The sequence below is a fragment of the Heterodontus francisci genome, chromosome 4 (assembly GCF_036365525.1).
Source record: "Heterodontus francisci isolate sHetFra1 chromosome 4, sHetFra1.hap1, whole genome shotgun sequence".
NCBI classification, from domain to species: domain Eukaryota; kingdom Metazoa; phylum Chordata; class Chondrichthyes; order Heterodontiformes; family Heterodontidae; genus Heterodontus; species Heterodontus francisci.
This window is the reverse complement of record NC_090374.1, coordinates 75,552,047-75,569,176: the sequence shown is the minus strand read 5'-3', so window position 1 is coordinate 75,569,176 and position 17,130 is coordinate 75,552,047. Positions and strand designations below refer to the sequence as shown.

Below are 17,130 nucleotides of genomic sequence, written 5' to 3'. Positions count from 1 at the left end.
TGACTCCAGACCCACAGCAATGTGGTTGACTATTAAAATGACCTCTTCAATGGCCTAGCAAACCACTCAGTTGTGTCAAACCGCTACAAAGACTAAGTAAAGGAATGAAACTGGACAGACCACCCGGCATTGACCTAGGCACCGGAAACCTAGGCACATCCAGCGCTGTTGACCCTTCAAAGTCCCCCTTACTAACATTTGGGTGCTTGTGGCAAAGTTGGGAGAGTTGTCCCACAGACCAGTTAAGCAACAGCCTGACATAATCAAACTCACGGAATCATAACTTACAGATAACATCCCAGACGCCACCATCACCATCCCTGGGTATATCCTGTCCCACCAGCAGGACAGGCCCACCAAAGGTGGCGGCACAGTGGTATATAGTCGGGAGGGAGCTGCCCTGGAAGTCCTCAACATTAACTTTGGACCCCATGAGGTCTCATGGCATCAGATCGAACATGGGCAGGGAAACCTCCTGCTGATTACCACCTACTGCCCTCCCCCCCACTCAGCTGATGAATCAGTTCGTTTCCATGTTGAATACCACTTGGAAGCAGCACTGAGAGTGGCAAGGGCACAGAATGTACTCTGGGTAGGGGACTCGATGTCTATCATCAAGAGTGGCTCGGTAGCACCACTGCTGGCCGAGCTGGCCGAGTCCTAAAGGACATAGCTGTTCGACTGGGTGTGCTGCAGGGTAAAGGCCTGCTCAAGTCACAAAAGAAAACCTGACCTGGAACCACATCGGACCCAAACCCGACCCGGCCCGAGTCGTTCCATTTTCCCCCCCGAGCCCGCCGCCCCGACCTGACCCAAGCCCAACCCAACGACCGGAATGTTCCCTTTACTTACCTTCCAACTCCAGGAAGCTGCAGCATAAATGTGATGATGTCACAGTGACGCTCACATGTTCACTGCACAGAAGTTTCCTTGCTTGACGTCCCAGACTCGCAGCTCAGGTAAGTTTTAACTTTTAACACTTACCTGCAATTCTTGCTGTCTGTGTCCGACCCGGACCCGGCCTGACCCGGCCCAACTCAGACTCGGCCCAACTCGGACCCGAGCCTGAAGGCCAGACCCGGAAGAGCGGCCCGACCTGAGCCGAACCCAACACATGTCGTCGGGTCCCGTCGGGTTCGGGTCGGGTAGTAGGCCTTTACCGCAGGTGTTGAGGGAACCAACAAGAGGGAAAAACCTACTTGACCTCATCCTCACCTTTTTTTTCCCAAAATATACTTTATTCATAAAAATCTGTAAAAACTACATTACAAAAGAGTTCAAAACAGCACCAAGATGACACTCCAAAAACTGCAAAGGAAATCAGTTTTCTTCAATACAGGAGTGAGTTGCCTCACAACCCTTCCAAACCATTCTACCTGTCAGGTACATTTTATAGCAAAACCATATTTGGTGTATACAGCCCGAGGGGTTTCCCATGGATCCAGCCCCTCAGTTCACTTTGGTGGGAGGACCTTACACAGTGGTCTTTCCCCATTGAGCCTTTGCAGCGGCTGCCCCAAGCTTTAGTGCATCCCTCAGCACATAGTCCTGGACCTTGGAATGTGCCAGTCTGCAACACTCGGGCATGGACAACTCTTTGCGCTGGAAGACCAGCAAGTTTCGGGCAGACCAAAGAGCGTCTTTCACCAAATTGATGGTCTCGTCCTCACCAATCTATCTGTTGCAGATGCATCTGTCCATGACAGTATTGGCAGGAGTGACCACCACACAGTCCATGTGGAGCCAAAGACCCGTCTTCACACTAAGGGTATCCACCATCGGGTTGTGTGGCATTACCACCATGATAAATGGGATAGATTTCGAACAAATCTAGAAACTCAAAACTGGACATCAGTGTGGAAAATTGCCCAGATATGTCCTGTGCACAAAAAGCAGGACAAATCTAACCCAGCCAATTATCGCCATATCAGTCTACTCCTGATCATCAGCAAAGTGATGGAAGGGGTCGTCAACAGTGCTATCAAGAAGCACTGGCTCAGCAATAACCTGCTCACTGACGCTCAGCTTGGGTTCCGCCAGGGCCACTCCTGACCTCATTACAGCCTTGGTCCAAACATGGACAAAAGAGCTGAACTCAAGAGGATGGGTGAGAGTGACTGCCCTTGATATCAAGGCAGCATTTGACTAAGAATGGCATCAAGGAGCCCTAGCAAAACTAGAGTCAATGGGAATCGGGGTAAAATTCTCCGCTGGTTAGAGTCATACCTAGCACAAAGGAAGATGGTTGTGGTTGTTGGAGGTGAATCATGCCAGTCCCAGGACATCACTGCACGGGTTCCTCAGGGCAGTGACCTAGGCCCAACCATCTTCAACTGCTTCAGCAATGACCTTCCCTCCATTATAAGGTCAGAAGTGGGGATGTTTGCTGATGATTGCACAAAGTTCAGCACCATTTGTGACTCCTCAGAAACTGAAGCAGCCCGTGCATATGCATATGCAGCGTCCTGAACAATATCCAGGCTTCAGCTGATAAGTGGCAAGTAACATTCCTGCCAAACAAGTGTCAGGCAACAATCATCTCAAACAAGAGGGAATCTAACCATCTCCCCTTGATGTTCAATGGCATTACCCCGACTATCAACATCTTGGGGGTTACTGAACTGAACCAGCCACATAAATGCTGTGGCTACACGAGCAGGTCAAAGGCTGGGAATTCTGTGGCGAGTAACTCACCTACTACCTCCCCAGTGCTTCTCCACCATCTACAAGGCACAAGTCATGAGTGTGATGGAATACTCTCCACTTGCCTGGATGGGTGCCGCTCCATCAACACTCAAGAAGCTCGACACCATCCAGGACAGAGCAGCCCGCTTGATTGGCACTCCATCACCACCTTCAACATTCACTCCTTTCAACACCGACACATAGTGGTAGCAGTATGTACCATCTACAAGATGCACTACAGCAATGCACCAAGGCTTCTTAGACAGCAACTTCCAAACCTGCGACCTCTACCACCTAGAAGGACAAGGGCAGCAGATGCATGGGAACACCACCACCTGCAAGTTCCCCTCCAAACTACATACCATTCTGACTTGGAACTATATCGCCGTTCCTTCACTGTCACTGGGTCAAAATCCTGGCACTCCCTTCCTAACAGCACTGTTGGTGTACCAAGGACTGCAGCTGTTCAAGAAGGCAGCTCACCACCACCTTCTCAAGGGAAATTAGGGATGGGCAATAAATTCCAGCCTAGCCAGCAACGCCCACATCCTCCGAATGAATAAAAAAAATGCTCCACACTCAATTGCAAGTCTGTGATATGGGAAGACAGCAGTTTTGCCATTTTCTGCCAAAACCCTTAAAAACACCTTCAGCAGTAACGCATCCTCGACCTCCCGCTGTACAACCATCTCCTCTTACTTGTCTTGGTGCAGACACAGCGGGGGGTGGGGGGGGGCCCATACAATGCCGTCAAAATTGCCCTGTGGTGTGAAAGCTGCCAATAATTAGTCACTCAACAACAGCATTGGACGCAGCTCAACCCTGGGAAAAGCAGTCGGAGGTAGGAAATCGCCAACAAATTTGCCCAACACCTTTTTTTCAGAATTTGCGTGCCCCCCGCCCCCACACCCACACCCCAATCCCTCCATACCCGCTTTCCAGGGTCTAGGGAAAGTCAGCCTAATGCTTCTCACCTTGATGTTTCCCATTTTTAATAGTGTATGATGTGTGCCTTCCACTACTTAACTGTATCTTTCTTGGAAGTAATTCTCCAGCAGCAGTAGGAAGTGTGAGTGCTAGCTACTGGATGTTAGTGCATGCCTTTCAAGATGGAAGTGGCAGTCATAACATGGCTCTGCAGCTGCTGGTGCAATGTCAAATTCTTCCGTTGCCTTGTCTTGTCCTGCGCACTGTCTGGCACATCAGTAAATTAATGAGCATGGCTGCTGTGTCTGGTGGATGTGGCATTGCACTGATAGCCATGTTCATTATCTGTTCCAACTGCTGTCCTCACCCTGCTACTGGGAAATCTCTCACATGCCAGTGAACTGTGTCGGAGAAGACTGCAGGCCCAGTCAAAACATTCATGAGAACATTCATGCCTCCAGTCAAGACCTTGGTCAATGTGGGTTCCACTGCAGGTGACCATGAAGTCACTATGCTCTCCATCATGGTTTGCAGTAAAATGCAGAAAACGCAGATAATGAGCTTTAATTATTACCCCTAAGTTTTGCCAGCTGTTCACACTCTCAAATGACTGCACATAATGCAAAGATCAGACTTTGTTTGTGAGATTGTGTAAGGTTTCCAACCAGGGATCAGCAACTGAAGGAGTGATTCTCTAGCTAGTATGTTTCTGTTCCTCCACTTATTTTTCCTCACTTATTCTTAGTGATTCAACTGATGCTGTTTCTTGCAATTTACTAAACTACCCCCAACCCCTGCCATAAAGTGGGTACATATCAGTGCTGGAGGCTAGCCACTGTGTCTTTCTTCCTTATCTTCTCCTCATAGGCCGTTATAAAATGAAATCAGAAATGTCTATTTTATAACGCTGAACATCTATATCACTTCCTTTCTACCATGGTCAAGTGCTATAAAATGTTTCCTTTGTGAAATAGGCAATCCAGATTTAAGAACAAGAATCAGTTCTTCTACAAGTCATCCAGCCAGAAGTTGCAACATGCTATCTGTGCATTAGCTGATCTATGCAGAGAACATGGTTCTATAATTTAAAGGAAGCAACCTCATAAAATGACATGAGGTCAATTCTGCACGTGGCTGGCATGTTAGGTGCTACCACTGTGTTCAGATCACAGAATTGTCCCTGGCACTCAGTCTGAAAATTCATGTGCTTACAAAGGCTGTAACAAGAGCAAATTATACTCCCATTCCTGGCCTACTGGTAGCTGGTTGGCACACTGACATATAGCCAAGATGCCAAGACTGACACACACTTCATCGATCTACAGCAGAACAGCCTACGATCTAATGGATACAGATGCAACAGACAGTCACAGCAAGACACATAAATACTAGGGGTTATCACCAGAACCTGCACTCTTGCTCCTGTCCTTACTTACTTGGAACATAAGTTAAGTGGAGCAGATACCTCATAGACCTTGATATCGCCCAAAGTTTCAGCCACCCCCGTAAAAACTGCCAACACTGCACCTTCCTCGACCCTACAAAATTCACGACCTATGATTCCAAGCCATTTGCATTTCAGGTTTTTTGAATTTATTTAATAAATAGGATATCATGTCATGTCCAACCTTAAAATGTGATTAATATCTTCCACTGTGATGTGGCCATAATTCATGTTTGATCTTGTCACGAATGAGCTGCCCAGTTTACCCTGTACTGTGAAGATATTTATCACATCTGTTACGACCAGATGAGCAAGGTGTCTAGAGGTCTCTTTCAGCCTTTACCTGGTCTTATTGTAACAGGATTTTATTTTAAACATTGTGTTTTGAGCTCCCCCTTGATGAATTCTTGTTCACCGCTTTCCAATTATAAGGCAAAGAAATGAGCACAAACAAGCTTTCTTAGGTTTAAAGAAGAAAAGTGAAATTTATTAAAACTTAAACTTAAACTCTAATTTGGTTAACGCCTATGGATACACGCCGTGCCCCACGCTAGCATGCATACATGATATGCACATGCAAATAGAGACAGAAAAGAGCAGAAGAAAAAAATAATAGAGAGGCTTGAAGCAATTTCTGAAGAGGGTTTTTTTTTACTGTGCTTCGAGCTCTCTGTAGAGTCCTTGATTGTATGTCGTCTTGCTTTTCGTTGGGGCCCAGTATTCTTCTTAAACCTTGTTCACTGTTCAGAGACTTTTCTCCCTCGGGGTTCATACGTCTTCAATGGTTTCCGAAGCTGGCGAGAGCGAGATGAGAGCAAACAGGAGAGAGGTCTTTTCAGTCCAGGAGCAAACAGCTTTCTGAGTTTTAAAATGCTGTGGCAAGTTCAAATTCAAAAAACTCCAACTGCCAGTTAGTCATGTGACTAAACTGGTCTGACCAGGTCTTCTGTGTATTGGGGAAGCAGGGACTGCTTTCTTTGTTCCAGCACATTCTGCTAGTATGTAAAAAAGGTCTTTCCAGCGAGGGGCCTGGCAATTCCTTGTGATAGGCCCTCTTTTCTTCCCCGCAACAACTTTAAGTTTTAATGTTCATGTGGAGAAATAATGTGTGCCCCATTCTTGGCAGGTGGGGTCCTGCATGACACATCACTTTCCTGAGCAGATTCTTGCATGTAACCTTTAAGTAAAACAATTTAAGTATACTTCTAAAATGAAAAATTAATTTTAAATAGAACTTTTGTAGCCCAAGGAAATAGTCAGAAAGTAGTATAATGCAAAAGTAAATAGCTTCATGTACATTACCTTCCACATAAAAATAAAACAATAGGAAAGAAATAAACATTAAAAAATGCAGATGTAAAACACAACTGCTTTGAAACTGATTGAGGCTGAAGCCTGAAGCTTAGGTATGATTATTAAAAGATTATTTTTATATGCTGTCATAGATTTCGCCACCTGGACATTAAATTTTAAAATTGTTGCTGGGAGGAAAAGAAGGCCTATTACAAGGGTTGCCAAGCCCATGACTGGAAAGACCTTTTTTGCATACTAGCAGACAGCGTTGGAACAAAGGAAACAGTCCCTGCTCCCAATACACAAAAGAGACCTGGTCAAACCAGTCGATCACGTGACCACCTACGAGTCAACTAGGGGAGTTTTAAATTAGAGAAACAGTGTTGGAACTCAGAAAGCTCTTTGCTCCTGGACTGAGAACATCTCTCTCCTGCCTGCTCCCATCTCTTTCTCATGGAACTGAAACCCATTGAAGACACATGAACCACAAGAGAGAAAAGTCTCCTACAGTGAACAAGGTTTAAGAAGAATATTGGGCCCCAACGAAAAGCAAGACGATCTACAATCAAGGACTCTACAGTAAGCTTGAAGCACAGTAACAAACGCCCTTCAGAGATTTCCTCAAACTTTTTCACTTTATTTTTCTTCTGCTCTTTTCTGTCCCTATTTTTTGTGTGTATCGTATATGCATGCTAGTGTGGGGTGCAGTGTGTATCCGTAGATGTTAACTGAATTAGAGTTTTAGTTTAAGTTTCAATAAGTTTCACTTTTCTTCTTTAAAACCTAAGAAAGCCGGTCTGTGCTCATTTCTTTACCTTATGATTAGAAAGCAGTGAACAAGAATTCACCAAGGGTGAGCTCAAAACACAGTGTGTTTAAAAACAAAACCCTGTTATAATAAGACCCCTAGACACCTTGCTCAACTGGTCATAACAATGCTTACTTGAGTGTTATAATCTGATGACAGTTACCATGGACAAGAATGTTCTCTGACTAAGAAATTGCATTAAAGGCATTTTGTGCATATTGAAATAAAAACAAGAAATGCTGGAATCACTCAGCAGGTCTGGCAGCATCTGTGAAAAGAGAAGCAGAGTTAACGTTTCGGGTCAGTGACCCTGCTGAGTGATTCCAGCATTTCTTGTTTTTATTTCAGATTTCCAGCATCCGCAGTATTTTGCTTTTATTTTTGTGCATATTGAAACTGTTTTCTGAGTTTGCAGTAACAGGTATCCTGATTAGTTAGACGCATCATTGCAACTATAAAATTACTGAGCAGTACAGCCATCTACAAGAATATATACATCTATCATAACGAGTGTAAGATACTCTATTAGGGGTTTAGGCTCAAGTATTATAATGTTTTACCTCGATTTGTGGCAGCACTTTATAACAGACCAGCATTAACTGTTAGATGTCTATGTGGATATATATTATAACCAGTAGCACCAAGGCTCACCAAAGCCTTTGACCTCGTCAGCAGACATGGTCTCTTCAGACTACTAGAAAAGATTGGATGCCCACCAAAGCTACTAAGTATCATCACCTCATTCCATAACAATATGAATGCCACAATGCAGCATAGCGGTGCTTCATCAGACCCCTTTCCTATCCTGAGTGGTGTGAAACAGGGCTGTGTTCTCGCACTTACACTGTTTGGGATTTTCTTCTCCCTGCTGCTCTCACATGCATTCAAGTCTTCAGAAGAAGGGATTTTCCTCCACACAAGATCAGGGGGCAGGTTGATCAACTTTGCCCGTCTAAGAGCGAAAACCAAAGTATGGAAAGTCCTCATCAGGGAACTCCTCTTTGCTGACGATGCTGCATTAACATCTCACACTGAAGAGTGTCTGCAGAGACTCATAGACAGGATTGCGGCTTCCTGCACCAAATTTGGCCTAACCATCAGCCTCAAGAAAACGAACATCATGGGACAGGACGTCAGAAATGCCCCATTCATAAATATCGGCGACCACACTCTGGAAGTGGTTCAAGAGTTCACCTACCTAGGCTCAACTATCACCAGTAACCTGTCTCTCGATGCAGAATTCAACAAGCGCATGGGAAATACTTCCTCTGCTATGTCCAGACTGGCCAAGAGAGTGTGGGAAAATGGCGCACTGACAGAACACAAAAGTCCGAGTTTATCAAGCCTGTGTCCTCAGTACCTTGCTCTACAGCAGCGAGGCCTGGACAACGTACGTCAGCCAAGAGCGACGTCTCAATTCATTCCATCTTCGCTGCCTCGGGAGAATCCTTGGCATCAGGTGGCAGGACCGTATCTCCAACACAGAAGTCCTCGAGGCGGCCAACATCCCCAGCATATACACCCTACTAAGCCAGCGGCGCTTGAGATGGCTTGGCCATGTAAGCCGCATGGAAGATGGCAGGATCCCCAAGGACACATTGAACAGCGAGCTCGTCACTGGTATCAGACCCACCGGCCGTCCTTGTCTCTGCTTTAAAGATGTCTGCAAGCGCGACATGAATTCCTATGACATTGATCACAAGTTGTGGGAGTCAGTTGCCAGCGATCGCCAGAGCTGGCGGGCAACCATAAAGGCGGGGCTAAAGCGTGGCGAGTCGAAGAGACTTAGCAGTTGACAGGAAAAAAGACAGAAGCGCAAGGAGAGAGCCAACTGTGTAACAGCCCCGACAACTGATTTTATCTGCAGCACCTGTGGAAGAGTCTGTCACTCTGGAATTGGCCTTTATAGCCACTCCAGGCGCTGCTTCACAAACCACAGACCACCTCCAGGCGCTTACCCATTGTCTCTCGAGACAAGGGGTCCAAAGAAGAAGAAGTAGCATGATATATTATCAAAACAAAGCTGGGCAGTTAACTTCCAAATGACAAAATGACAAGTGATGATATTGAGCTAGATTTTCAAGTTGCTTCCCAAGTGTCAAACTGGTATTGGATGTCAACTGGCCATTATAGAAACTGCCTGACTTTCATTTCCATTGTTTCTAAAATTGGCGGCTGATACTCGAGCAGCAATTTGAAATTCAAGCCCATTCACGGAGCTTCAGAAAGTTACTTGAAGTTATTTTGTGGTATTGATTTGTCACTGTGGCATCATTTCAGGGAAAATATTTTTGTTTCTGCTTGAGTGTCACAGTAGAACACACACATCAGAGATCTATTGGATAATGCTTATCCAAACAAAGAACAGTTTTTTTTATTCAGTCATGCGATGTGGGCGTCGCTGGCTAGGCCAGCATTTATTGCCCATCCCTAATTGCCCTTGAGAAAGTGGTGGTGAGCCGCCTTCTTGAACCACTGCAGTCCATGTGAGGTAGGTACACCCACAGTGCTGTTAGGAAGGGAGTTCCAGGATTTTGACCCAGCGACAGTGAAGGAACGGCGATATAGTTCCAAGTCAGGATGGTGTGTGACTTGGAGGGGAACTTGCAGATGGTGGTGTTTTATGCATTTGCTGCCTTTGTCCTTCTAGTTGGTAGAGGTCATTGGTTTGGAAGATGCTGACTAAGGATCTTGGTGCGTTGCTGCAGTGCATCTTGTAGATGGTACACACTGCTGCCACTGTGCGTCGGTGGTAGAGGGGGTGAATGTTTGTGGATGGGATGCTAATTAAGCGGGCTGCTTTGTCCTGGATGGTGTCGAGCTTCTTGAGTGTTGTTGGAGCTGCATCCATCCAGGAAAGTGGAGAGTATTCAATCACACTCCTGACTTGTGCCTTGTAGATGGTGGACAGGCTTTGGGGAGTCAGGAGGTGAGTTACTCACCGCAGGATTCCTAGCCTCTGATCTGCTCTTGTAGCCACGGTATTTATATGACTACTCCAGTTCAGTTTCTGTTCAATGTTAACCCCTAGGATGTTGATAGTGGGGGATTCAGTGATGGTAATGCCATTGAATGTCAAGGGGAGATGGTTAGATTTTCTCTTGTTGGAGATGGTCATTGCCTGGCATTTGTGTGGCACGAATCTTACTTGCCACTTATCAGCCAAAGCCTGGATATTGTCCAGGTCTTGCTGCATTTCTACACAGATTGCTTCAGTACCTGAGGAGTCGCGAGTGGTGCTGAACATTGTGCAATCATCAGCGAACATCCTCACTTCTGACCTTATGATTGAAGGAAGGTCATTGATGAAGCAGCTGAAGATGGTTGGGCCTAGGACACTACCCTGAGGAACTCCTGCGTGATGTTCCGGAGCTGAGATAATTGACCGCCAACAACCACAGCCATCTTCCTTTGAGCCAGGTATGACTCCAACCAGCAGAGAGTTTTCCCCTTGATTCCCATTGACTTCAGCTTTACTAGGGCTCCTTGATGCCATACTTGGTCAAATGCTGCCTTGATGTCAAGGGCAGTCACTCACAGCTCACCTCTGGAGATCAGCTCTTTTGTCCATATTTGAACCAAGGCTGAGGTCAGGAGCTGAGTGGCCCTGGCGGGACCCAAGCTGAGCGTCATTGAGCAGGTTATTGCTCAGCCAATTCCGCTTGATGGCACTGTTGATGACACCTTCCATCACTTTACTGTTGATTGAGAGTAGACTGATGGGGCAGTAATTGGCCAGGTTGGACTTGTCCTGCTTTGTGTGGACAGGACATACCTGGGCAATTTTCCACAATGCTGGGTAGATGCCAGTGTTGTAGCTGTACTGGAACAGCTTGGCTAGGGGTGCAGCAAGTTCTGGAGCACAGGTCTTCAGTACTATTGCCGGAATATTGTCAGGGCCCGTAGCCTTTACAGTATCCAGTGCTTTCAGTCATTTGGAGTGAATCGAATTGGCTGAAGACTGGCATCTGTCATGCTGGGGACTTCAGGAGGAGACCAAGATGGATCATCAACTTGGCACTTCTGGCTGAAGATTGTTGCAAATGCTTCAGCCTCATCTTTTGCACTGATTCGCTGGGCTCCCCCATCATTGAGGATGGGGATATTTGTGGAGCCAACTCCTCCAGTTAGTTGTTTAATTGTCCACCACCATTCACGGCTGGATGTGACAGGACTGCAGAGCTTAGATCTGATCTGTTGGTAATGGGATTGCTTAGCTTTGTCTATTGCATGCTGCTTACGCTGTTTCGCACGCAAGTAGTCCTGTGTTGTAGCTTCACCAGGTTTACACCTCATTTTGAGGTATGCCTGGTGCTGCTCCTGGCATGCCCTCCTGCACTCTTCATTGAACCAGGGTTGGTCTCCTGGCTTGATGGTAATGGTCGAGTGGGGATATGCCGGGCCATGAGGTTACAGATTGTGATTGAGTACAATTCTGCTGCTACTGATGGCCCACAGCGCCTCATGGATGCCCAGTTTTGCATTGCTGGATCTGTTCGAAATCTATCCCATATAGTACGGTGGTAGTGCCACACAACACGATGGAGGGTATCCTCAGTGTGAAGGCGGGACTTTGTCCCCACAAGGACTGTGCAGTGATCACTCCTACCAATACTGTCATGGACAGATGCATCTGCGGCAGGCAGATTGGTCAGGACAAGGTCAAGTATGTTTTTCCTTCTTGTTGGTTCCCTCACCACCTGCCGCATACCCAGTCTAGCAGCTATGTCCTTTAGGACTCGGCCAGCTCGGTCAGTAGTGGTGCTACTGAGCCACTCTTGGTGATGGACATTGAAGTCCCCCACCCAGAGTACATTCTGTGCCCTTGCCACCCTCAGTGCTTCCTCCAAGTGGTGTTCAACATGGAGGAGTACTGACTCATCAGCTGAGGGAGGGCAGTAGGTGGCAATCAGCAGGAGGTTTCCTTGCCCATGTTTGACCTGTTGCCATGAGATTTCATGGGGTCTGGAGACGATGTTGAGGACTCCAAGGGCAACTCCATCCCTACTGTATACCACTGTGCCACCATCTCTGCTCGGTCTGTCCTGCCCGTGGGACAGGACATACCCGGGGATGGTAATGGCAGTGTCTGGGACAGTTACCTATGTTGGTTATCACCGATTGTCAATCTCTTAGAAAACTTCACTATCCGGCTGGTTTCTGACTTTTTTGGTTGGTCTTAATCCTTAGTAGAAACTGAAATGAGTACAAATCATTTGTTTTGCAACTTATATCAGAGTTGGATTTTAAGGTGAGGTGATATGTGGTGCTGTCATGAAGTCCAAGAAGCATAAAATCTAACTTTAAAAGCATTGATTTTGTCATTCTTGTTCTGGCTACAACTGCAAGATGTACTTTAATTTGCTAAATTATCTTGGTTATTTTGCTGATAGATGTTACTGTGGTTGCCAAGGAAACATTTGTTTAAGTGTGCAATTTTCTACTGCACATGGATGAAAGGAAAACAACTGTTGGAGTTTAATGATTTATCACTTTCTGTTAAATGTTTATCGAAGGGACAAAAATCATCTTTAAAAATAATTCATCATGAATGTTATCTTGACTAAACAGTGCAGCTCATCCATGGTATCAAATAACAGTAACCAGTTATATGGAACTGGACAATCTGACTGTCTGATCATTAATTCTGACATCCAGCATTCCCATTGTTCGTAGCATTTATCCTTTATATCAGGACCTCTGCTAATGTATAGTCTGGATCAACTCTGAATAATTAATACCTTTTTCTTAATCTCAAGTTTCAAAGAAAAATTTTTAAAAACAAAAAATGAATAGTCTGGTTTCTTAGACCCTTTGGAGCCAAAATTGCTTGGCCATTCCAGTGGACTCCTGCTGTAACTCCAATGGAAAATCCAACTGCAAACTAGATTCTGGTCTTAGGCAGGTGTCTCCTGTGGCCTTGGTTGGGGCCTGAGCATATTCTTTCCAATGACTTGGAGGCAGGGAGAACATAAAATCATGTGGGATGGTGGCGGGGTCCCGCCTCCGCCAAAGTTTAGTTCCAGGGCGGGAAGGCCTGTGAATGGACCAATTGAGGCCCTTAACTAGGGCCAAGAGGCTTGATCTCCCTCAGATGTGAGTTTTCACATCCCTAACCTCACAAGATGCTGTTGTGAGCTTGGGAGTAGATTTGCCTAATAAGTAGTGGCGTACCAGCCTGCTGAAGGGCAGAAGTCGGCCCTACCTAGGGATTCAGGCTGGGACTGTAGGCTGGATCTCTGTAGAAGCAGTAAGTGGAAAATGTTTAGAGTGGCATTGCGGCCACCAGGAGCACAGGCTGGTGTTTCCGAGAAGGTCCTGGCAACACTTTCAGCCCGGTCACCAATGCAACATTTTGAGGACCTATAGTGCAGGTAGGTTCCTGATATTGACATTGATGCCCACCAGCCCAATGCAATAAAATGACCCCCTGCATGTCCCAGCAGGATCGGTCACAGAGAAGGAAGTTTTACTCGGTGGATCCTGAACTGGGACACTTTGTATGTTTCATACCTGAAGTACCTTTGATCTTAATAAAATCTTCAGGATCCAACAGCCTTCTTTGTTAGCATGTATTATATTTTGCATACCATCTTTTCACCAAGATCTTTTCTGATTTCAGATTTAGATCTGGTCAATTGTGAATTCCTATGAACGCCTCAGGTACTACTTTATTTTGGAGATAGGAAGCAAAAATGCCATACGCCAGAGATTTGGAATGGAATTTTATACTCTCCCCTGTGGCAAGTTTGGAGGCAGGGAGAGCATGAAATCATGTGGAATGGTGGCGGGGTCCCGCCTCCACTGAAGTTTAGTTCCAGGGCAGGAAGGCCTGTGAATGGAAAATTGAGGCTCTTAACTGGGTAATTAATCCCTAAATAGGGCCCTCTTCCCACCACAGCTGCAATTACCTGTGCAGTGGGCAGCCCTGTCACCAGACCGGAGGCAGGGCTTGCAAAACCATGCACGGGTGGGGTGGGGGGGGGGGGGATGGGGGGGCCCATTCAAAGGTACAGTCCCTGAACAAGGGACCCAGCATTGGGAAGGGGGGAGTAGGGTGCCTGCTGAGGGCCACCACCCTGCCCTTGCTGCTGACCCCTTCCCCCACCCCCCGCATCCCCCATCCCCCGACGATCCCCACCCCACGAGACCCCTCCCACCCTAACCTACCTTAAGCCTGGTTGCAGTGCCGCTCCTCTGATTGGCCGGCAGCTCTGCAAGGCCGGAACTTCCAGCGATGGGGTCATAAATCCTACAGAAGACATGCCGCTGAGAAGGTAAGTGCCTGATTGGCATTAAATTCGGGCGGCCTTCCGTACATGAGGCGATGCGGGGATCTCAGCGACGGTTTCCCCCAATGTCGAGACCTCCACCACCAGCATAAAATCCACCCCGAGGTCTTAACTGAACTACTATCATGACTATTGTTACGACCAGATGAGAAAGTGGTCTAGGGTTCACTTTCCGCCTTCACCTGGTCTTACTATAACAGGGTTTTATTTTTAAACACACTGTGTTTTTAGCTCCCCCTTGGTGAATCCTTGTTCACTGCCTTCCAATTATAAGACAAAGAAACTAGCGCAACAGGTTTTCTCAGGTTTAAGGAAGAAAAGTGAAATTTTATTAAACTTAACCTTAAACTCTAATTCGGTTGACACCGACAGATACATGACACGCACATGCTAGCATGCATACATGAAACATACATGCAGATAGAGGCAGAAAGAAAACAGAAGAAATAAAGTGGAAAAGTTTGAGGCAATATCTGAGGAGATTTTTTGTGTTACGATTCTTCGAGCTTACTGTAGTGTCCTTGATTGTAGCTAGATGTTGCTTTTCGTTGGAGCCCAGTATTCTTCTTAAACCTTGTTCACTGTAGGAGAATTTTCTCTCTCTTGGGGTTCATGTGTCTTCAGTGGGTTTTGGAGTTCCGTGAGAAAGAGATGGGAGCAGACAGGAAAGGCTGTGACGAACCAGCCAGGAGAGGTTTTTCAATGCAGGAGCAATCAGTTTTCTGCAGGCTCTCAGTTCAAAACTGTACAATTCAGAAAAAACCTAGACTGCCAAGCAGGTTAGTCATGTAACTAACTGGTTTGACCACGTCTGTTTGTGGTTTCTATTGGAGCAGGCGATAGTGACAGTTCTAATCACTGTCTGTTAATATGCAAAAACGTTTTTCCAGCCAGGGACCTGGTAACCCCTTGTCACAGGCATTCTCTTCTTCCCAGCAACAGTTTAAATATAATGTCCATGTGGAGAAATTAATGTGCCTCATTTGGCAGGTGGGGGCCTGCATGACACTATCACAGGGACAGGATGAAATTGCTGAAGCTTCCTCTCAGCTCATTGATAATCAAGTTTGGTGAACAGCAATAAACCAATCACAGCACAGCAGTAATTATCACAATTTAATAACTTAACAAACAGAAATGAATCTCTTGGCAAACACAGGAAATTAACTTTGTGCCTGTACAGACTTGCTGAGCAGAATTTCCACAATTGGAAAATAAGTGAGAAAGGCACATTTCATCGATACATCAAAGAATTTGATTGAGAAAGGCATACTGGTCAGGAAGAATCAATGAAGTACTTTTGAAGTGTAGTCACTGTTGTAATGTAGGAAATGCAACTGTCATGTTGCGCACTGCAAGCTCCCATAAACAGCAATGTGATATTGACCAGATAATCTGTTTCTGTAATGTTGATTGAGGGCTATCTATTGCCAGGACACCAAGGATAATTCCCCTGCTCTTCTTTGAAATTGTGATATGGGATCTTTTACATCTGCCTGAGAGGGCAGACTATGCTTCATTTTAACATCTCACCCAAAAGACAGCACCTTCAACAATACAGCACTTCCTCAGTACTGCACCGGAGTGTCAATCAGCCTTATTTTCTGTATTTAAGTCCTGGAATGGGACATAAACCCACAACCTTCTGACTCAGAGGCAAAAGTACTAGCAACTGAGCTACAGCTAACAGCGCACAGATGTGGTAGAATCTGTTGCTAAAGATAATCTGGACAGATTGTTGCGGGGTCACACGCTCTTATATCCAAGGCCTGTGTTCAAGAGTTCACCTACCTAGGCTCAACTATCACCAGTAACCTGTCTCTCGATGCGGAAATCAGCAAGCGTTTGGGAAAGGCGTCCACTGCTATGTCAAGACTGGCCAAGAGGGTGTGGGAAAATGGCGCACTGACACGGAACACAAAAGTCCAAGTTTTTCAAGCCTGTGTCCTCAATATCTTGCTCTGCGGCAGCGAGACCTGGACAACGTCTGTCAGCCAAGAGCGACGTCTCAACTCATTCCATCTTCACTGCCTCCGGAGAATCCTTGGCATCAGGGGCAGGACCGTATCTCCAACACACAAGTCCTCGAGGCAGCCAACATCCCCAGCATATACTCCCTACTGAGCCAGCAGCGCTTGAGAAGGCTTGGCTATGTGAGCCGCATGGAAGATGGCAGGATCCCCAAGGAAGCATTGTACAGCGAGCTCATCACTGGTATCAGACCCACCAGCCATCCATGTCTCCGCTTTAAAGACGTCTGCAAACGCGACATGAAGTCCTGTGACATTGACCACAAGTCGTGGGAGTCGGTTGCCAGTGATTGCCAGAGCTGGTGGACAGCCATAAAGCCATAAAGAGTGGCAAGTCAAAGAGACTTAGCAGTTGGCAGGAAAAAAGACAGAAGTGTAAGGAGAGAGCCAACTGTGTAACAGTCCCGACAACCAATTTTATCTGCAATGCCTGTGGAAGAGTCTGTCACTCTAGAATTGGCCTTTATAGCCACTCCAGACACTACTCCACAAACCACTGACCACCTCCAGGCGCTTCCCCATTGTCTCTCGAGACAAGGAGGCCAAAGAAGAAGAAGAAGAATGAGAACAGCTTTTCTTTGTCTACCTTATCTAAACCTATCATAACCTTGTAGACCTCTATCAAATCTCCCCTCAATCTCCTTTGCTTCA

General features: G+C 46.2%; 2 protein-coding genes across 2 annotated transcripts in view; one reads left to right on the top strand and one right to left on the bottom strand.

The window, feature by feature from the left end:
• Positions 1-17,130, bottom strand: part of arsk (arylsulfatase family, member K) — a 234,335-nt gene that overhangs the window by 17,408 nt on the left and 199,797 nt on the right. The gene's annotated exons all lie outside the window — the stretch shown is intronic.
• The window catches only part of LOC137368596 (carnitine O-palmitoyltransferase 2, mitochondrial-like), a 36,362-nt gene continuing 33,652 nt past the window's right edge, over positions 14,421-17,130 (top strand). The window contains exons 1-3 of the mRNA XM_068028742.1: positions 14,421-14,434; positions 15,074-15,228; positions 16,230-16,336. Coding sequence (XP_067884843.1) covers positions 14,421-14,434; positions 15,074-15,228; positions 16,230-16,336 — 276 coding nt within the window. The remainder of the gene's footprint in view (positions 14,435-15,073; positions 15,229-16,229; positions 16,337-17,130) is intronic.